At 35.9% G+C, this 23,833-nt stretch overlaps 1 protein-coding gene across 5 annotated transcripts in view; it reads right to left on the reverse strand.

Moving 5' to 3' along the window:
- Positions 1-23,833, reverse strand: part of Adk (adenosine kinase) — a 538,665-nt gene that overhangs the window by 279,764 nt on the left and 235,068 nt on the right. For all 5 annotated transcript variants that reach the window (XM_004846317.3, XM_004846320.3, XM_087185402.1 and 2 more), the window contains exon 5: positions 736-908. In XM_004846317.3, the coding sequence (XP_004846374.1) occupies positions 736-908 (173 nt within the window). The remainder of the gene's footprint in view (positions 1-735; positions 909-23,833) is intronic.

Genomic DNA, 23,833 nt, shown 5'->3' on the forward strand with positions numbered 1-23,833 from the left:
TCCTTTGCAAAGGAGAAAAAAGCCTATGCTTACATGGTAATAATGTCAGCAGTACATGTACATACTGAGGGAATACCTGCATGTGGCTACCAAAGAATAAAAAAATAAACAACACCAATGCATAGAAGGTCCTGAGAGATACAAGTTCACATGAAGAAGAGTGTTCTACTCAGTAAAGTTGTCTAAAAATATACTTAGTTGTTTCTTTAGTGGTGCATTACCCATGACTGAAGTTGTTTAATATGGAAGGATGACTATTTGGCAGACCTCATTCATTAGACTTAATTTATTTAATTCATGAAAATTTCATGTTTTATATATATAAAACATACACACACACATGCATGAACATATGTATGCATGGACTTCAATATTCCAATCTCAAGTTATGGTGAAAAGACCAATCTTTCTAATGCAATTTTAGAAAACAATTACCTATACAGTAAGACACTGAACAAAGAAATTTCTTTTCCTGAACCTAATTATAAACAGTAGACAGATACTATAGACTGTCATCTAAAACTTTCACTCCATTATCCCTCATGAATTCAACAGCAAGTTTAATAAAAGTAAATTGAAAAGCACAAAAGGAAAAAAAGATACAAAGAACTTATTGAACATTAAAGTGATTATAAACATGAAGTCTAAATTCCAAATTTAGATTGGAATTCAGATGTCACAAGTGTTTACAGAGCCAATTAGTTCAGTGCTTCCATCTGAACTACCCCAACTTACCTGTTGTCACCAGTGATGCACGCGGCACAAGTTCCTGTTGGCTGCTCATTCTGCTCATAGTAATGAGCATCCACGTGGGCTTCACCAGCTTTTCTTTTCAGGATCTCTCCAAATTTATCAATCCCAATGGATCCAAAAAATGTTGCTGCTTTGTGTGGCTGCTGAATCATCCACTGAAAACAGGAACAAATAATTTAATGGGTCAGAAAAACAGTACACATAGCTAGCTCAGCATTCTGACATGGATAGTGGCATGAAAGAAATGCTTTGTGAGAAATGGGCTGTTGTGAATGGAATTTCAATTCTGTACTGCCGCTTATGATAGCACACTGGACGATACCTACCATGCAAAATCTCATTTTGCTACACTGGAGGGAGAAACAGAGTACAGTGATTAAGGACTCAGATGTGAAAGGCATACAGACCTTAAGTCAAATGCTGGCTTGATACAGGAAAATAATAGCAAGTGCCAATATAAGCAGTACAGTATTGTCATAAAATGCTGTGGATCTACTGTGAAGACCATCTTGTTTCAAATTTGCCTCTGGCACTTATTAGTTGTATGAGTAAGAATATCCCACTTCTATGCCTCACTTTATATATCTGTAAAATGGGGATATAATTATAAACTACCCATGAGACTGTTGAAAATTAATTGAGATAATATAAGCTAATGTATATTCACTGCTGAGCATAGTACCAAGTACACAGTAAAGAACATATATTAGCTGTTGTCAGGAAATAAATGAATTGAAATACCTCCATTTCAAATCAATGAATGCACACACAAAATCAATCATATAATGATCACAAATGGATAAACAGAAATATTCTGCAGGTTTTGTTATACTTTCACTATTAAGTATTTTAGCAGAGGAAACTGGCTGCATTCTGCCTATATTTTATATCAGGACACTGACATGTGAGAACTTTACTTTTGATCAGTGATATTCACTCAAAAGACAGTCAATCTTTGGGTCAGGGATTTGGCTCAGTGGTTCCTCCCCCTGCCTCGCAAGCGCCGGGTCCCGAGTTCAATCCCCAATACGGAAAAAAAAAAAAAAGGACAGTCAATCTAAAACTCAGAGTTTTACAGACATAGATAGAAGTCATGTTCATTGCTTCAAACACTAATATTTCTAAGAATTTTAAGTTAATACTTCTCTATTTCAAATACAATGAGTCAGTTGGGCTTGGGGGCACATGCCTATAATCTCCCATCACCGTGAGAAGTTGAGGCAGGATGATTGCCAAGCTCCAGCCCCAGCCTAACCTGGGCAATTCAGCAATTTAGGGAGACCCTAAGAAAAGAAAAAAAAGACAGACCGACAGACAGAAAGAAACACACACACACACACACACACACAGAGGATATGACTCAGTGCGAAGATCTTGGGTTCAATGCCCAGTACTGCCCCCTTAACTCCCCTCCAAAATGCAATGTGTCACCAACATTTAACCAAAGGGTTTCTTACCATTTAGACATTCAATCAGTAAACATTTAATGCATATCTACTAGGTGACAGAAAGATGAAAATGATAATGATCCTAATATAACGTCACAACAGAGTCCCCAGGAAAGCGATCCAACCTCTTCATAACCTGGATTATGTGCCTTTTAGCTAAAATAAGCTACTCAGTTTCCTTTTGTTTAAATATTCATAGTACATCCTTTAAAGCCTCTTTAATTTCTGCTCTGGCTCTGAGATAAATCAGGGTCCAGAATCACCTTTGTGCTGTAAACAACTAGAAAGCAAAACCAAAATGAAGTAACTACAGAATTTTCAAACACTGGATAACAAGCAGGGCAGGACTGTGATCTCTGACAGAAAGGAAACCAGGTGAATTCTGACACTATGTAGGCTCCCCCAGGAGGCAACTTCCAGGCAGTGGTGTAGGGAAGAAGCAGCCTAACAGAAGTTGGCATTCTCACTGAAATGAGGAGACGGAGGTAAGCATTAAGAACATCCAGGACACTAGAAATCAGGAAAAAGAATTTCAGAGAGGAATGAGCTGAAATCTTTACATTGATCCTTGAAGGTTTAGCAGGATAAAACCTGCTTAAGGAATATATGAAGTAGCAAAGAATCTACATAAATCCTCTAGAATAAAAAAGTGAGTTAGGTCTCAGAATTCTAGATTAATATACAAAAATCTAAGGTAAAATAACAAGGAACAGTTGCAAATAAAAATATTAAAAAATAGCCTTTAAAACAGCATCATAAAGCCGGGGATTTAGCTCAGTGGCACTGCACCTGCCTTGCAAGTGCAAGGTTGTGAGTTCTATCCCCAGTATGGCAAAAAAAAAAAAAAAAAGCATCAAAAATTAAATAGGGAAAAATTTAAGCAAATACATGTAAGAACGCTACATAGAACAGTACAAAATATAGCTGAGGGAAAAAAATCTATATAAATGGAGAGCTATACTATATACATGGACTAGAAAACCCACTATTTTAAAATGTTTTGGATTTTTAAATATATTTTTATTTTTAATTGACATAGTACTTGTAATATTTATGGGCATAGTACTTGTAATATTCTTTAGATATCAATTCCTCTCAAATTGATCCACAGATTCAATGCAATCCAAATCAAAATTTCAATAGCATCTTTGAGGATATTAAAAAACTAATTCCAGGGGCTGGGGATTTAGCTCAGTGGTTCTGCTTCCTGCCTTGCAGGCACAAGGACCTGAGGTCAATCCCTGTTACCATAAATAAATAAATAAATTAATTAATTAATAATAATAATAAACTAATTCCATGGGCCGGGGATTTAGTTCAGTGGTTCTGCCGCCTGCCTCGCAAGCACAAGGTCCCAAGTTTGATCCCCGGTACCAAAAAACCCCACTAATTCCACAATTAATAATATAAAGGAGATAGAATAGTCCAAAGTTAAGAGGTAAGGCATTATGAGAAAAACTAAGTTGTTAAACCCCTATTTCATCAAATATAAAATATGGATAACAAAACCTATGATCTTGTAAGGATGGAGTAAGAATCAGAACTCGACAAACAAGAAATAACATGTCATTCAGCTTAGTATATGGCACTTGTTATTATAGTTGGATCACTTTTCTACAGAGAATGAAAGAACTTTACATAACTAGTCTTAACTGGAGATAGGAAAGCTAGAGGCATAATTGGTAATTTTGAATAAATACATTAGTTTAATTCAGCTTAACAGAAATTGTACACACAGACTGTTACTAGACAACACTGAGAAGAAAGATTAATTATCCACGAGGGAATCAGAAAAAGCTTGTAGAGGTATTTGACATTATCAACTGCTCTTTGAAGGATAGGTATGATTGATCAAAAATGACTTGGAGAAGGCAGAAGCACACACCATAGCACACATTTCCTTTCCTGTTTCAAGAATTTTATTATGGTGCCCCTAAGGCAAAAGAAATTGCATTTGTTAAGTAGTTAGTTCCTATCTGAAGTATTTATTGACTAGCAATTTAGTTCTCATTGAGCACATAAAAAAAATCCCAAAATTTGGAATCAGAGTGATTACCACTCTCATTTCTGGTTCCAACTTTAATTTTCATAAAGAAACTGCCAAAAGTCCACTTTTGCAAAATACATATCATGCCACATAAAGAAATGTAGGGCCGGGGATTTAGCTCAGTGGTTTCGCCTCCTGCTGCACAAGCTCAAGGACTCGAGTTTGATCCCCTGTACCAAAAAAAGAAATGTAGCAATATGATATTAAAACTAAGTTAACTAGAGCTAGAGGTTCATGCTGTGTGGGTAGAAGTCACTGTGTCTCACCTGAAAATTTACATATCTTGTGGATTCCCTGAGGTTTACCAAAGCACCCCAAGGGCACTCAGGAATGCAAAAGCTGGAAACAACAGTGTAGAGTTAATAAAAACAATGAAAAAGAGAATTAAAAGAAATCAGGGGTACAGTGACAGAGCAACTGTGTAGGGGGAAAGAACCTAATAGGAAAGGTAAGTTTAGGATAGATAATTAAATCTCATTTTAAGAAATTTGGGCAGCATTCTGTAGGTAAAAAGAAGCACACGAAATTTTTTGAGCAAAAGTGAAATTATAATAAATGATCCTTTTATTAAGGGAAGGAATCAGGAAAAAAATTACAACTGAATTTAAATAGGTACTGAATAAATGAGATATTATGCTTCACACTGAGAATTTTTTCACATATGAAAAGATTTCTACTAATATTGTCTTCAGATTCCAGAGGAATGTCCTCTTCATTACCTAAATGCATTATTAAGGATAATGTAACTGTCAGTGATGTCAAAGAGCCAGTAACTTCTAAGATAATGCCATACACGTTAATTTGATTCATAACTGAATGATGAAGAATGGCACCTAAATAGACAAATGGTTGCAAGACAAGCCAAAGACAGGGAACTTGACATCAGGAAAACCAATGAGGCATTTTAGGAAAACTGTGAAGCACAACTAAAAGAAATGAAATGTCAAAACCGGGAAATAGCAACAAGCACACGGCAAAGGATGATGAGGAAATCAAAACTGAAGTAGACTGATTAGAAAAACAGTATATATCACACTGCATGTCAAACCTGTGGTCTACCTTTGACAAATATTATAATAAAATATTTTTAAAGGTTAGTTTTGTTACTTGTATACATCAACTGCACTATGTGGCCCAAAACAATTCCTCATCACTCAAATAAAGGGTGGGGGCACAGGTTGGACATGCCCAAGAGTCTATTTTTTGTCAATGTTGTGCCCCCTTCCTCACAAAACAATTCAATTTCCTTCATTGCCAAGGATCCTATTAATAAAAGTCTAAACAATCCTTTTATCCCCAACAATGGTTCATGTGTGTGTGCGTGCGTGCGTGGTGTGTGTGTGTGTGTGTGTGTGTAATACTTATTTGAATCTTTTTCTTAGAACAGACCTTGGGAAACATGCATAATAGAAAAAATACATAAATTTTAGACTCAGATGTGTACAAACTCATCTAGCCATGTGCTGGCAAATAACCTACTCTGTCACAAATTGTTTCTTGTAGAATTACTGCAAAGGTAATACAAGAAAAATGCCTAGGGCAGTTGTTACAGAGTACTCATGATCCTAAGAGGGTACTGGAAGAAACAAGTGAGATAAGATGAAAAGAAATTTTAGTCTGTCTTCATCCAATTCACTCTATTAATATTTTTGATCACTTACTATTTGACATTATTGTAATTAGTAATGGATAAAGTAGCTTCTCTGTAGGCTTCTTTCTTCTCTTCCTCTCAGGGTTCCTCAGGCCTAGATCCAAGAATTTCCTGTTCTCTATATGAAGTACTTTTCTAGATCTGATCCAATCTAATCTAATCTAATCTAGTGCTGTGATTTTAATTACCATCTGTATGCTCGGCCCCTTCACCTCTAATTTTAGTTTAGACTTGTCATCCGAAGACTGACCTAAATATCCAAATACCTAACTGAATCTTATTTTGCCTAGCTGAGCAACACATTTTGGCTTCAATTTCCATTATCTACACTTGAATGAATCCAGGCTAGCATTTCCTCTCAATTAGACTACTGCAAAAGCACCTTTTAAATTTTCAAGTTGAAAAAAAAATTTTTTAAGTTGAAATATATTCATATAACACAAAACTCACTACTTTAAACTGTTGAGTTGAATTGGTTCTTGTATATAGACACAGTTGTGCAACCACCACCATTAACTCCATCATATTTCCATTATTTCAAGAAGAAACCTGTACCCATTAACACTCCCCATTCTCCCCATATCCACCTGCCCATTTATAAAAGCTTCCTAGCTTACTTCCCTGGATTCAGATTTGTTTTCCTCCAACTCACTCTATTTTGGGTGATATTCCTAAACTGTCCTTCAGTAGTTACCCAAATCTCTTATGCAAAGTTCAAACATAAATCACTTCATGTTGGAACCATCAATTGTTTCTCTGAATTCATCCTAAGGTAGGAAGCGTTTGTTTTGTTTTGGTTTTTGAGGGTTTTGCTGTGTAGTTCAGGCTGGCCTTGGACTCACAATGTAGCCCAAGCTGGCCTTGAACTTGAAGTAATCTTCCTGCCTCAGTCTCTCAAGTGCTAGGATTACAGGCACGCGCACCAGCCCTGGATTATAGGAACCTTCTTGAATGTAATGCTTCAGTATTTCATTCTATTTCCTGTTTTTTCTAGGTCCCTTTTTAGGCTTTACATCTAAATTTCTTAGGGAGGCTCTTCTTGAGTGTTAGATTAGATGCTCAAATTCTATATTGCCATGGCAAATGATGTCATCCTATCAAAAATTTAATTTCATTGAATTATAATTTCATGTTCAACAGACTTTCTGAATTCTTTGAAAAGAGATGTTGGGCATATTTCAAATTTAAAAGATATTGAGTGTGGTGGCACATGCTTGTGATCCCAGCACTTGGGAGGTTGAGCCTGAGCCACATAGCCAGACCCGGTCTCAAAAAACAAACAACAACAAAAAAAGAGTGGGTGCTGCATTTTATGCACCTCGCATATATTTAGCCAGTGAATAAACAGGAAAGCCATAATAATCTCTTCAGAAAGCTTAGAGTTTAAGGATATATAACAACTACAGACAAAAGCATATTACTGTTTATTATGTGAGATGTACATATATAGTAGCAGCTGTTGCAGCAACTGTTCAGATGCTGGGGAGTGGCCAAAGAGACTTTCTAAGAGAAACATGATAAAGTATCTGAGCTGACATTTAACTATTACAGGGTAAGGGCACAATATCACCAAACCATGGTACTCATCGAATATTTTAAGATGAATGAATCTTGAGGAACAGCAGGGCAAGAAAGACCTCTGTTCATCCCTCCCACAGGGAAAGGTGCTTTCCTAACTCCTGGAACAAAGAAATACCCTGGTCTAGAACTCTTAGTGCATACCTCCTCAGTCTTCATCAAATCCACTTAGTATAAAAACATGGGTTTAACTGCTTCTTCAGTCTTCATTTCCTTAAAAGCCTCATATCATACAAAACCTACATTAAATAAATTTATGTATTTTTCTCTTGTCAATCTGCCTCTTTTAAGAGGGGCTCCAGGTGAGAATTTAGAAAGAAGACAGGAAGCTGGGCATGGTGGTGCACGCCTGTAATCTCAGCACTCTGAAAGGCCCAGCCAGGAGGACTGCAAGTTTGATCCCAGCCTGGGCAACTTAGCAAGACTCTGTTTCAAAACAAAAAATGTCAGGAGATGTAGCTCACTGTGAAGGTCCTATATTCAATCTTCAATTCAAAAAGAAAAACCAAACAAACCCCAGAAACAACTATAAACAGGAATTAGGGGACATACAAGTTTTGAGTGAGACAGCTAATTTTCAAGGGAGGAGAGAGAGAAAGAAAATATGAGAACAGAGGGGAGGGAGAGAGACTGTTGAAATCAGGAAATCAAAACTAAAAGTACATTCAGGGTTCTAAAGAGGATACGATACTTTTAAATACAAAGATGAGTAAGAAGAAGTCTTAGAATCAAAGCATGTTATCTCTTCTTTAAATCTGTATTGTAAAAGTACATTATTTTTGAGAGCCCACCAAAAAAGTATACTTACATATATTCTAAGATATCAATAATAATACAACCATTTTAAAGGTTAAAGGTTCAGTATAAAACCTGGCATGAGGATGGCACAAAATAAATTTTAATTATTATGATTGATACTATTGTATTGTAATTATTGTGTCAGCATCCACACTGTTGTTACTATTGTTTCTTTTTTTTTTTTTGGTACAGGGGATCGAACTCGGGTCCTTGTGCTTGTGCAGCAGGCAGCGAAACCACTAAGCTAAATCCCTGGCCCCTGTTACTATTATTTCTAAGGCAAACTGTTACACACCTAGACTATTGAAAAAGAATGTGAATTTGGGTTTCTAAGATTTATAGCCTGCCTGAAGTCCATAGCTCTCTAACATGGCAAGTTATATATAGGAGGGAAGGAGAAACTGATGAACTTTCTGAAACTGTAAAAACACTGATTTATTTTTCAGAGGAGGATTCACAGATTTCATCAGATTGCTAAAAGGGTACAGGTCATCCGTGCCAAGCAGTGCAGAGGGACAGTACAGGAAGAACAGAGACACATCTACGGGGATGCCTTTTTCCTTTTAAGCAGCAGAGCAATAAAGTTATAAGTTTGCACCAAATTAATAAGAAAATCACTTTGTCTAAAGATATTTAACTAAGTGTTAAAATAGTGTGTAAGTTTTGGTTTGCCAAAACCTCTAATATCTGAAACTTTCACTGAATTAATTTTTTAAGATTAACAAAAAATAGCCTGGATTTATCACAAAAGATCTCCAAAATTAGGTGATAAAAAATTACACAGTACTTGGTATTGTGTTATAATAGGCTTCACATTTTTATTAAAAGCCTTGAAGCATCAAGATTTCTAACAAATGGACAATACAGATCCTATTTCTATGTTCTCCCAAGATATAAAAAACTACTCATTATTTGCTTTTAATTTCTTATTTATGCATAAAGATGTTAGGTCTTTCTTTTAAGTTGGAATACACAAGGATCTCTCTTTTTTTTTGGTACCGGGGAGCGAACTCAGGACCTTGCACTTGCAAGGCAGGCGCGGTGCCACTGAGCTAAATCCCTGGCCCTTCACAAGGATCTCTAAAGGACAAATCAGGTCTTTAAATAAAATGCCTCATAATCAGAATTCAGTTCAGTATTTTCACAACATTAATCAAAATTTCTTTACATAGTAAAATTATGTTGTAAATATACATAATGGTATACTCAAACAACCTCACATTAACAAGAGATGGTAGTAATACCTGCTCTGGAATACACAGAGGTTTTCATCCACCTACATCTTTATCATAACTTAAAATCATATTATCATTTTCCCCAACATTTCAAACACCTTTCTCTACTAAAAAAATATGTGCTACAAATGTAAATCACAGATATGGCCAAAACATATTATTATTACCAAAACATGAGTTAAAAACAACAATAATAGTTGAGTTAAATTTCTGTTACTCTACTATACTTAGTGTATATCAATTATTGGTTAGTGTTTTATCTGGTACATCATCTCATTTAATCTGAACCACCAAGATGAAGTAGGTGCTGGGCTTTTATTATTACAATTTACAGGTGGAAATCACAGTGGGTGGGTTGGTAGCAGATTGAATCTGTCTGATTTGAGGAAGTATCTTTTAATCATTATTTAAGATAGAAGAATGAAGGGCAAGCAAAGAAAAGCATCATGGAAGGACTATGGTCAGACCTTGTGTATAGACCTGGTGTGGAAAGGTGTAACTGTGTGACCTGTACAAGAAATCTCCCTAGCTAGCATTGTTCTTAATAGTTTGTGTCAGGAAATTAGTGATGTTCCTGGCATGGCAGCACATACCTATAACCTCAGCACTTGGGAGGCTGAGGCACAAGGACTGCCACGAGTGTGAAGCCAGCCTGAGCTACACAGGGAGACCCTGTCTCAAAAAACAAAACAAAACAAAACAAAACAAAACAAAACAAAACAAAAGAGTTATAGTGATGTTCTAAGAGATCTATTCTAGCCATAGAAAAATACTTTGTATACGAAACAAAAAAAGAACCATAGAAGTTTATTGTGGCAATCTATAACTGGAACCGAAAGGTGAAGAAAAGAAGAAATTTTTAGAGAATTTTTGAAGTAAGGCTACCACTAAGATGCATTTGCCCAGAAATTCTACAAAATCTACAGAGAAGCATGCCAACTCATAACCAAAGAACAGAATTGAGAAAAGTCCTTCTGCTTTACTATTTCTAGTATACACTTTATAAAAATCAAAACTCCTTCAAGGCAGTAAACATCTGCCATGAACACCTATCAGCAGCAACATCGAAAACATAAGGCAAAGGTCAAGTCAAAGTTTATTGACAGTGATGAACTATGACAGCTTCTATTAAATTACCCCTTCCTTCAAGGTGTATTTGATCAAAGCACCAAAGATATTTTCACTCAGTCACATAACAAGCTATTTGTTGAGATTGAAACATCTGGTCACTATCTCCTAACACTGCAATTTCATGCACAGTTAGCATTAGAGCACATTTCTTCTCGTCTTCTTACAGGGTCCATACAAGTGGCACATATGGCTGATCATTTCATTCAAAAAGGATTCAATTCAAGGCATTACATACAATCGTCTGTGCTTTATGTTGTTTTAAGTCTACCTGCCATCGTTTTCCATCATCATTGCTGACTGTTGTTCTCTTCTACTATAAAAGCCCGAAAATATGACAGAGTACTTAAAGCTTAACAGCTTTCCTCTTCTGGAGTTAGAAAGCATTTAAGGCAAAGGAATCTATAAAGTGGCAAGTCATTTTCCATTGTCAAGAACGCCCACTACATTAAACTACTTATCATTTCATTTACAGTTTAACAAAGATCTAGTACATATCAGAAAATAATTTTTAATGTGAAATCAAATGCTTAACCATCTGCATGGCTGAGCTGTGAAAGTATATTCTATTGGCTCTAATTTTAAGTTATAATAAAAAATCTGAAAACAAGGTCATAGAAATATTTTTAAAATTGATTAACAGTCCAGAATTTTTAAAAATTTGGTGAAGAACAATTCTATACTAGAGAAAATAGAGATGCAACAATTTTATCAGTTTCATATGCTGAAAAATTTCCAGTTGAAATTCATGCATTTGTTGTCATGGTAACAGGACCCTTTCTTGAAATGCTTACAGTAGTAAACCTGAACTCACACCATAGATTTCTCTTTTTTCTTCCTTTGGGATAATAGCTTTAAGGGAAAATGGGTGGGGTGGGGAATATTTTGAAAGCTACTGTTCTATATTTCCTTTGATGTATCTCCCTGACAGTATGACTGTATGAGTACAATAATTAAAAATTTAAAGATGTGTCTAGACATTAACAGCTAAGTGGATTTCAATAATAAAATATTCTTCTTATGATAAAGAATGATTTATGACAACCTGACAGTAAGCAATATATTGTGGTTGATCAAGGAATAAATATCAAAACAACAAAAATGAACTGAAACCTAAGTTAGATATAATGCCCCAAGCTGATACTGTAGCATTTAAATACTTTATTTGTTAATCTGGTCATTAATTGTGTCCAAGTTTGCATTCCTGTAACAGCAAAGTGTCTGCTCCACTCTCTGGGCTGTATTGACTGACTAGTCAGGCATGTTTCTTATGCCACAGAGATTGCAAATAAAACAATACAAAACAAATGCAAAGCAAACAAAATGATTAAACAAAGAAATAAAATAATTATGAGAAAATGAAGGAAAAAACAAAGGGCTGAGGACAAGAGGTAAATGGAGGGAAGGAAGAAAACTGCTTTAAATAGGCCTAAGGTCATTTAAATTGACATAATATATGCAAATAAGAAAACTAGATAAAGAATAAGTTTGGAGTTTGGGAGCCTTTCCAAACCAAAGGAAGAGCCAGTGCAATGTTTCTGAGGCAGGGAAGACTGGCATATTAAAATAACTGAACAAAACAGGAGGGGCACTACAAGCTTGTGATCCCTGCCCTTAGGGAGGCTGGTAGGAAGATCACAAGTTTCAGTTTAACTTGGGCAACTTAGCGAGATTCTGTCTCAAAAAAAAAAAGAAAAAAAAAAAATTGGGCAGGTTTGTAGATCAGCTCCCCTGGGTTTGATCCCCAGCAGAGCATGTGGGGGTGCAGATGCGGGAGGGTTGGACACCAATAACTCACTAGAGAAGATGCGAATAAGTTGGGAACATAATGTAGGTTCTAGATCATGCAGCCCTTGTTGGCCATGGTAAAAAGAAAAATTTTATTCAGAGTGGAAAAGAACGCCATTGAACAATTTTAAAGAAATGAAACTGTCCAATATAATTGGGATCATTTTTGCTACTGTGTATAATAAAATTGGAGCAGAGGCAACATGACCAGTTAGGAAGATGTTATTTACATCCAGTTCACTGAAAAAGATTGTTAGCTCTATACTCTAAGTATTTCCAGATTTCAAACACTTTTCTTTAATTGCACTGTTACCATCCACCCAAATTACCATAATTTGCCTAGACTTTTGCAATAGTTGCCTAATTTTGCCTTCATTCTTGACCCTATGCACACAGAACTATCCTTATCCTTTCAAAGTTTAAGTCAGAGCATGCCATTCCTTTGTTCAAAACCGTGGACCATTCCCCACATCACTCAGAAAAAACAAAACGCTTCTAATACTGTATAAGGCCCTACAGCCTCAAGCCACCTTCATGCCTCTCTCTCTAACCTCACAGTCTACTATTCTCCATTATTCTGCTCCAATCACACTGAATTCCTTGTAGGATTTGGGAACATGTCAAGAATATTCTACCTTAGCAAGCACCAATCCCTCCACTGGACCAGATTTCCCTTGGAAAGCAACATGGTGCCTCATTCATCTCAACTTCTTGAACTGTTTAATACTGTAAAATGCTCCTTCTATCCCAACATTCCCAATGCCACACTCTTCTATTTTTAATTCCTTGTTATCTAATCCATTTATACATTAATTGTATTTCTTTTCTCCACAGATAAAATAAAAGCTCATTGAAAGCAGGAATTTTTGTTTATTCTGCTTACTAATGAAGTATCTAATCCACAGTAACTCATTAACAAATAAAAAAATTACATTATTATCAATAAACAAATTTACTTTGATGATATATCAATCACTACTACTAAAAAGGGACTTCATTATACAAGATTAAAATAATACTCTAATAAATACTAGCTATTTACATGAATGAAAAATACACTATCACTGGCATTTTTAAACACTATTAGGACCAGCATAATTATCTCCTAAAATTAAAAACCACCAAAAATGTTAAAAGGGCGAGAGTGTAATATCACAATCTAACAAGATGGAAAACGTGAAAACATTTTCTGTGTGCTATGGGAAAGGACCCAACTTTATTTTAAGCACTATGTGATACTGTACTGTACTGGACAAACATATACATATTTTAGTGTATAAATGACACTAAAAAGAAAGGGAAGAAGGATAATTATTTACTAAAAGGTACAATATAATATTTGAATTCCTTATATTTTGATTCAAGTAATATTAACATAATTAGTCATTTTCCCAACAATTATGAGAATGTAAATCTAGTGGATATAAAATAACATTAAGAAGTTAATATAATGGTGGGGTTTTTTGGTGCCAGAAAGGCAATCTGAAGTACTGAAGTAGATGAAAGGACTAGATACTTGGGATTTGCTTCGTAAGGAAGACACATATATCAAGTTTGGCAAAAAGTTGGTAATTATTGAAGCTAGATAACTACATAACTGGCATATAAGGTTCATTGTGCTACTATTTAACTTTTGTATATGCCTGAAATTTTTCTATAATAAAAAGTTGTGAGATAAAATGAAAATCTTGAGGTAGGACAAAAAGATAAAAATTTACTCTAAAAATTATTATATAAATGTTATTTCTAAACTGTGTGTGCTAATGCACTCCCACAATCACAGCATGCAGAAGGCTGAGATGGGAAGATCACCTGAGCTCTGAGGTTCAAGACCAGTCTGGGCAACATACCAACACCCCATCTCAAAACACAACACAGAAAAAACTAAATGCTGTTTCTCCCCAAAGAACCTGTAAATTCGAACATGATATTTTAAAAACATCAATATACTACATTTGAAATCACTCTTTATTATTTTATATTTTTTCCTATCTCATTCCTTTTTTTAAAAAAAAAATTTTATTGGTACATTTTAGATAGACAATATAATGACATTCATCATTGGAAATTTGCACCTTTACATAACCTCTTTTGGTTCTTATTTTTTCCCCATTCCCCTGCCCTCCCTTCAACCCCTCCATCCCTCCCTATTTACAAAGACTTTGTTTCCATTTTTTCATTTTCTCATATTAATTCCATTCCCTTCTTTGCCTTCCCCTACCCCTCCTGCTTCCCCTTCCCCTTTGCTCCTTTTCTTCCTATTTCAAATTATCTTTTATACCTTTTAGTCCTTATTTATACTTTGTTTCTCACACCAGAGAAACTATTCGGTATTTACACATGTGTATCCTATTTATTTCACTTAAGAGTATCACTTCAATGTGCATCCATTTAGCTACAAGTCTCTAATTTGTCATTTTTTATGGCTGAGCAGTACTCCATTTTATAAAAAAAAAAACCCCACATTTTCTTTATCCAGTCTCCAGTTGATGGTTACTTGAGCTGCTTCCAAGTTTTACCTATTACAAACTGTGCTGCTATGAACATGGATTCACAAACAACACTGTGGTATGATTCTTTTAATTCTTTGAGGAAGATAACCAGCAAGGGAATAACTGAGTCAAATGGGACTTCCAGTCCTAGTTCTTTGAGGTATCTCCATACTGATTTCCACAGTGGGTGCACCAGTCTACACTCCCACCAGCAGTGGAGCAGGGTTCCTCTTTCCCCACAGCCCTGCCAGCATTGGTTATTGGTTGATTTCATGATAGCAGCCATTCTTTCTGGGGTGAGATGGAATTTCAGCATTGTTTTCATCTGCATCTCTTGAATGATCAATGATGTTGAACATTTTTTCATGTGTTTATTTTCTATTTCTACTTCTTTGTCTGAGAAATGTCTGTCATTTCAGATGTCCATTTTTGGATTGGGTCTTTAAATTTGGGAGGTCTGATTTTTTAAAGTTCTTTATAGATTCTAGATAATAGACCTTTGTCTGAGGAACAGCAGGTTAAAATTTTTCCCACATTGTGGGTTGTCTCTTCACACTGTTGGTGGTTTCTCTTGCTGTGCAGAAGCTTTTTAATAAGAAAAGATCTCACTTGTTGATTGTGCTAGTTCATGGGCAACTGAGGTTTTGTTCATAAAATCTTTTCCTACACCAATGGCTTCAAGAGTTCCACCTAACTTCTGTTCCAGCCAGTTTAGCATTTCTGTTTTAATATTTAGATCTTTAATCCATTTCAATTTTAGTTTAATGCATGGTGAGAGATACAGGTCTAGTTTTAATCTTTGGCAAGTTGAACCCCAATTTTTCCAGCATCATTTATTAAACAGGCTCCTTCCTCCAGTGAGGGTGTTTGGCTCCTTTGTCAAAGATGAGGTGGCTGAGTGTGTCTGGAGTTGTTTCTGCATCTTCTAATCTGTTCCACTGGTCCTCAGGTCTGTTACTTTGCTGGTACCATGGTGTTTTGCAGGGTACATCAATCTGGGTTGGAGGCTGTTTTCCTTTAGGGCTTGGAATACATCACTCCAAGGTCTTCTTGCCTTGAGGGTTTGCATTGAGAAGTCTGCTGTGATTCTGATGGGCTTTCCTTTGTATATGATTTGTTTCTTTTCTCTAACTGCTTGTAGAATTTTGTTCTTCTGTTGGGTTTCTGGAATCTTAACTATTATATGCCTTTGTGTAGAATTTTTTTTTTGGTCAAGGCTAATTAGAGTCCTATATGCCTCACTTATTTGTATGTCAAGTTCTTTTCCCCTGCTTGGGAAGTTTTCTGCCATCACTTCTGTGAACAGTTTTTTTATGTCATCTCCACTCTCTCCTGTTTCTTCATTGACTCCGATCAGTCTTATGTTATTTTTCTTTGTATCATCTAGCAGCTGCTAGATTGATTTGTCGTAGTCCCTTACTATTTTGAAGCGATTTTTCTTTTCCTGGTTACTAATTGCAATCTTTATCTTCTATATCTGAAATTCTGTCCTCACATTGGTTCATTCTGCTGTGTAGACTTTCAATGGAGTTTTTCATGTCCTGGAAATCTGTTTGCATCTGTTTTATGGATTCCATTTGTTTCTTTGTTGGGATTCAATCATGTTCCTCAGTTCCTCTATTTTTTAATCTGTGTCCTCTCTACATTTATTATTCATGTCTTACACTATGGGCACAATCTCTGGTGTTATGTGAGAAATTATTTCTGATTTCATTTTTTCCAGATCCTCTTTTGTTGCCAGTTTAGGGAGTCCTGGTGGTTGAGTATCAGATTGTTCCATCTCGTTTCCCTTTGGCGTTGCTTTAGGTGATCTGGGAGTCTGGTTTTGAGACTTGTGTAAGTGTCTTCTCATTTCAAGGGGCGGGGGGAATGTGTGCTGCTGGTGCCCACGTGGCTCACCTCCTCCCTGCTGGGGGTAGTGGTACGGTGGCCTGGAAGGTTCACCTCTTGTGCAGCTCTGGGGGCAGCTCTGCTCCTCTATTTTTTTGTTTTGGTACTGGGGATCGAACTCTGGACCTTGTGTTTGCGAGGCAGGCAGCAGAACCACTGAGCTAAATCCTCAGCCCTCCTGTTTCATTCTTATGCCCTTTTCTCTCCCACTGACAGAATCTACTTCAAGGACATGAATAGTTACAATACCCAGGCATTTTCACTTTGTCTTGTCTGTAGGGTCACTCATTTAATTTAATTAAAAAAATATATTGATCCCCGGTACCATAAAAAAAAAAAAGAAAAAAGAAAAATATATATATATATCGAACAGCTGCTTTGTGCCTGGCCCTGTACCAGGCTGGGTGAGAGCCTAGAAAGACTCCCTCCAGCAAGAAGAAACACATATGCATGTCATTAATGATATGGTAGAGCAGGTGTTATGATAGCAATTATGAAAAAAAGTGCTAGAAAGATCATAGGGATAACTCAATTCTTTTAGTGCACTCTATTTCAATGTATCTGTTTCAGAAAAGAGGTCATTTTAGAATTAAAATGAGAAAATGAGAGTTTTTTTCCAAATGAAGGTAATTGTAGGGAGAGAGAATTTAATAGGAGAAAAAGCTGTTCTCTTGATTTTGATCCATCCAAATGAGAATATTTGAACACTGATCATGGTTTTTGCCCCAAAATTGTCATATGAGAGTAGGCACAGTGCATGGGGATGGTGCCTTGGGCTCACATCTGAAAAATAGGGACAATTCAGACCGACCAATTTAATAGGGATTAAGGGTGAGAGCACCGAAAAACTTAATTCCCCCCAGGAAAGATACATGCTTATGTGAAAAATAAGACTAATAGTTTAGGCACCAGTATAAAATAAAACTTGAGTAGATAATAAGTGTTAGCATTTTATACTACTCCCTTATGTTATAATAATACCTTCTCATATGTTATCCTTGCATCTGCTGAATAAGTTATTTGACTTACATATTTAATCATATATGTATTTTTTTGCTCATCATTGAATCTTTATAAGAACACTGGAAATCAGAGTATAGCAGGTTAGTGTGTCAAAATAATTATAATTTTTAAATTAATGATCTGAGCCAGTGTATTATTTTATTAAACACCCACTTTTAAGAACTGTGGTATAAATTGTTCATTTTATAAAATACATCTCTACTTTTCACTCAAAAATAAAATAAAATAAAAACATCAATATATAATTCTTAAATTCACTTGGAAGAATATAAAGAATGTATGTTCTCAAAAAGATGAGTAATAAAGAAGAGGATGTAAGGGGGACATTTTACTACCAGGTACTACTATGTATTATTGGGTAATTGTAATTGAAATACGTTTTACCAACACACAGATCAACAGAAACAGAGTTCAAAGAGAGAACCAAGTACCCATATTAATATGGCATAGGATAAAGATGATATTTTGTTGAGATAGAAAAGAGAATTATCTAGCACCTTCAGCTGGGATAAATATATAGTCATTCTGGAGAAAAAAGATATCTTTGCCTTTACATTTAAACTAAAAATATAAAAACTGTAAAAATACAAATATAAAAACTAGAAGTATAATAAATTTGGCTATTTATTCTACTAATTTTAAGACATAACAGATTTCCTAACTATGGCATGAGCACCAAATACTATAATGAAAAATACTGTTATCTTTGACTAGAACTTAAGATCACTATACCAAAGAAAATAAGTGTGGGGGGAGAGGGAAGGAAAGGTCCAGTATCCTTAATAAATGAAGCAGAAAATATGAGAATCAGTACAAATGAATATTCAAGAATCAATAAGAAAAAGATCTGCAACCAGTTGTCACAGAATGGCAGTGATTGATAGAGTGATTCTCACAATCACAGGCAATGATACATATTCAAATTACAGGGAAGTCTGCACACAATAAGCAAGTCAGCAGTACTTAGCAAATGGAAGAGCCATCGTGGTCACTGGCTATCAAATCTGTATTAAAGACATCACTGTTGATGCTATTTCCTGTTCAAAGTGAGGGTGTTACAAAATGTTTCAAGTAGGTCCGTTGGAACTCTCATGGTGCTTCCTGGGTGCTTATGCTATTCTGGCACTCCTGTGATGTACCCTAATAAGAAATTTTTGCTTTGAGCTTGGGCATCCACCAGGCATAAATAAGTGGCACCAACATATCATACTCCAGTGCTGACTTTAAGGCCAGAAGAATCAAAAGACAATCTCCCAGACATATCTACACCTCTGGAGAGCTTACTCTTTACCCTGGCTTTATCCATTCTTGGAAAACTACATTAAAAAAAAGAAAAATAGGGCAATGGTTTGAGTAATAATGGGTGATAAATACATGTATTCTTAGCACAGTAAATGAAGAACTGAAAATAAAAATAAGAAACCATTTTTAAAATCTCATAAGATATTATTTTCATACACAAAATAACAGAATAGCCATATCAAATATGGTGGCAAGGTATCTTTAAATCTGGCAATAAACACCTAGAAAGAATACTGGTGATTTAGCTTTATTTTTATAATTAAAACTTATGGGGCTTTTTTTAAGAAAAAGATTTACATGCAGAGAGTTTAAGGAAAATCTGATTAACACCTCAGTTATAATATCATAAAAATAAAAATGTTACTGTGCACTCACCATGAAATTGGACACTTGATAATCTAATAAAAATCTATTAAGCTCCTATTATATCTAAAAGATACCTGTGAAGGAATAAGTATGAATAAAATCTTGAGTTGACAGGCTAGTAAAGGAGGAATCATGGAAACAATTAAAATGCAAAGAGTTTTGTAACAGAGATATGGACAAAATACTCTGAAAACACTAAGAAATTAGGGAAGTAATGGAAAGGTCAGAGCAAATGAAGACATGCTGGTTCTTGGCTGAAGATTTCACCAAACTGAGAAGAAAAACAAACGAAGGTAAATGATATACAGAGAAACTTGTATGTGCAAAAGCACAGAAGAATAACCCTAGCTGCTCAGGAGGCCGAGGCAGAAGGATCCCAATTCAAGGCCAGCCTACATACCTTAGCATGACTCTATCTCCATAAATGAATGAAAAGAGGTGAGGATGTAGCTCAGCAGTAGAGTACTTACTTGCCTAGCATGTGCATGGCTCTGAGCTCAACCTCCAGTACAGCGAAAAGAAGAGGAGAGAGGGAGAGAGAGGGAGGGAGGGAGAGAGAGAGAGAGAGAGAGAGAGAGAGAGAGACAGAGACACAGAGACACAGAGATAATACTGTTGTCATGGATGGTTCAGGAGATTGTAAGACCCTAGGTCCATAATACTATATTTTATAAAGGACTAGTGGGTTGGGATCAGGCAGTTACATGATAAAAACTGTATTTCAGAAAGATAATGTAACAACATAGGGAAAACTAACACCAAAATCTTAGGAGACAATTCTCCATAGGTGCCTCTCGTCTTTGAAGAACTTCTACAAGATTTTATTGTGGAGTATTTTAAGATGTTTATATAGCAAAAAGCCTTTGGAGATGAAGACATCATACTCTTCAGAGTAAAGATTGGGCGGGCTTCCAAGAACTTCTCTGAAGGACCAGGGACTTCTTAATTTCAGGATTTCTCCCTTGTAATTCAAACTCTGAACACAGCTCCCACCTGGGCTCACCAAGCAGTGCTCAGATGATGTGGAAGAAGCAGAACCAATGGAATAATGAAGCCCATGCTGCCTGCAGTGCCTGCAGTGATACCTTCCTTTGTCTCTGACCCACGAGGTGCTTGTCTTCTGTTAGTACCTAGGAAACTGGCAGGCTAATTTATTAGCCTGCAAATAGAGTAAAATACAAGGTATTTCACACAGTTATTTACAAAAAGAAAAGCACAACAAGACAGAACAATGGAAGACCAATTACCAGTCTATTCAGTATTACAGGAAATAGAAAGGATCTCGATGGTAAGAAACCAAGGAAAGGAAGGGAAGAATTCCAGAAAGACTTTTGGAGGCAGAACTGACAAGCCTCAGGCCTGGGCAGGGGTGGGAGTGAAAGGCTGAGTATAACTATGTCTCTAATTGGAAGACTGATGGATGTTTATGGCATCAATGGGGAAAGGTAATGTAGGACAGAGGAGAAACACAATGTGAAAAGCCAGAGAAAGGTGAGGATGAATTTAAACACACAGAATTCTGAGGCTGTTCAAGCAGGGATACCTACTGGAACACTGGTTTGTGGTTTCCACATAAAAGCTGTGAATAGAGAAGAGCACTGGGAAACAGGGATTTTCAAAGGTAGGTGTGCAGCCCCCTGAAACACCCTTAGAACTTATCAGGGGAATCCTACAGCCAACCAAGTTTTCGCAATAATACTAGGATATTATTTGCATGTTTCACTGTGTTGACATTGACGTGCTTTCACAGTATAAATTCAATGCTGGGTAAAGCTCACGCCTAAGGAAGAATAAAGGAAACAGAATCAAGCTACACTAGCACTGACTGAATTCTTCATATTCCTGCACTTACATCAAAAAGATGCTAATTTATTTGAAGTAGCAAAAATTCATGGAATTTTTTTTTCATGGAGTTTTTTATTAAATACTGACCATGAAATAAATATTGTGTGAAAGAATGGGAAATGTGAATGAAGTACAATGGTTTCCTGAGGAAAAGAACTTGTGCAGCAGCATCTACATGAACTAGCTGCTTTTTCATGGAAAACTATTTTTATTTGAAATAATGACTGACAGACAAATGATAGTTATTCAGACTGAGACATTTGGCAGATATTTTCTTGAAAATGAAAAAAGTAAGCCTGTCACTTGGAAAAAATGTCAGGATTTATTGCTAATAATAAAATTTGAGCTTTCAAATGAAAATTATAATTGTGTAAACCTCACATTCTCCACAGTGAGACTCTCAATACTTAACGACTATTTTTCTTGAGATTGGTAGTGATGTTGACAAATGAGATATTTTATAACATTTGCAAGATCTGCATTATTTAATGAATGAAATTTTGCAAGTGACTGATTTATCATGATAAAAATATCACATATGGGCACAATGTCCATTCAAAACATTAAAAGGACTAATGGATATATTTTATTTAATAGCTTTGTGACCTACCACACAATCATGGAGTTAAATTGGACAACTCAATGGCGTTTAGTATATTCCAAGAGTTGTACAAGAATTACCACATTAACTTAAAAATATTTTCCAATTCTCCAAAAAGGAGCCCATTAGTTTTAATCATCATATCCAAAAACTCCCATTCCTACAAACTCCAGGCAAACACTAACCTATTTTTTGTCTCTATAAATATTCATATTCAGGACATTTCAGAGACATACAGTCATAAACTTTGTGTACTTCTGTAACTGGCTTCTTTCACTTAGCATAATGTTTTCAAAATTTATGCATGTTGGGCTGGGGATTTAGCTCAGTGGCACCACACCTGCCTCGCAAGCGCAAGGTCCTGAGTTCAATCCCCAGTACCAAAAATTTATGCATGTTGTGTACACCATTCCTTTTTTATAACCAAATAATAGTCTATCATATAAATTCTCCAAATTTTGTTTATTTATTTGCTGATGGACACAGGTTATTCCCACTCATAGGCTATTATTATTATTATTATTTTTGGTACCAGGGATCGAACTTGGAACCTTGCGCTTGCAAGGCAGGTGCCAGAACCACTGAGCTAAATCCCCGGTCCCTCGTAGGCTATTATGAATAATGCTGCTATAAACATTTGGGAACACATTTTTGTGTAAACATTTATTTTCATTTCTCTCATATATCTGACTAAGAGTACACTTCAAGGATAGGTAATATGGCAACTCCATATTCAAATAGGAGGTACCACCAGACTATTTTCAAAAGAAATTGCACCATTTAGATTCTCACCAGTAATACACAAGGGTTCCAACTCTTCCATATACTTAAAATGCTGTCATTTTAATTACAACCAACCACCTTTATGTGGTTGTGACTTCCATTACCTGGGCAGCTAATGATGCTGAACATCTTCCAATTAGCTCATTGGTCATTTGTACACCATTTTCTAGAGAAAGAAATGGCTATGCCAATCCTTTGCTACTTATAAATTGGGTAATTAAGCTGGGCATGGTGGTGCAAACCTATAATCCCAGCACTAGGAAGGCTGAGGAAGGAGGATCGCAAGTTCAAGCTCAGTCCAGGCAACTTAAGGACTTAGAGAGATTCTTCCCCATAATAAAAAATAAGAAGGGCTGGGGATGTACTGTAGCTCAGTGCAAAAGCTGGGTTCAATCGCCAGCACTGAAAAAAATTATTTATATTTTGGTATGAGTTGTGATAATTCTTCATATATTCAAGACAAAACAGAAATGACTGCAAAAAATTTCCTTGATTTTTGTGAATTGCCTTTTTACTTTACAGTATTTGTTTACTTTAGTGATAAGAATTGGACTCACTGCCTCTTGCATGGTAGGTATATGTTCCACTGCTCTACCACTGAGCTACATCCCCCATCCCAGACAGTGTTATTTGAAGTACAAAACTTTTAATTTTGATGAATCTACTTCATTTTTTTCTTTTTATTGCTCATGTCTTTGGTGAGCATTAAATCTTTTGCCAAATTCCAGGTCATAAGAGTTTATCCTTAACTCTTCCTCTAGAGTGGTTTTAGCTCCTACACTGAAGTCTTTGATCCCTTTTGAGTTAATCTTGTGTATGTGAGGAAAAGATTCAGCTTTGTTCCTTTTTATGTGGATAGGCAGTTGCCCCAGCTTCCCAGAAGACTGTGTCTTCTCCCATGGCATCTTTCTCAATAGTCAATATCAGTATCAATAGTAAATCATAAATAGGAAGACTTATTTCTGGATTCCACAGTTCAACACCCTTGCTCAGAATGTCCATCATTATGCCAGTACTACAATGTACTGATGAGTGTAGGTTTTTAGTAAGTTTTTAAACTGGGACGTGAGAAGATCACTAGTTTTGTTCTTTTTCAAGACTGTTT

This window comes from Heterocephalus glaber, unplaced genomic scaffold (assembly GCF_053883595.1).
Source record: "Heterocephalus glaber isolate CG9 unplaced genomic scaffold, H.glaber_assembly_v1.0 deba00001497, whole genome shotgun sequence".
Lineage (NCBI taxonomy): Eukaryota > Metazoa > Chordata > Mammalia > Rodentia > Bathyergidae > Heterocephalus > Heterocephalus glaber.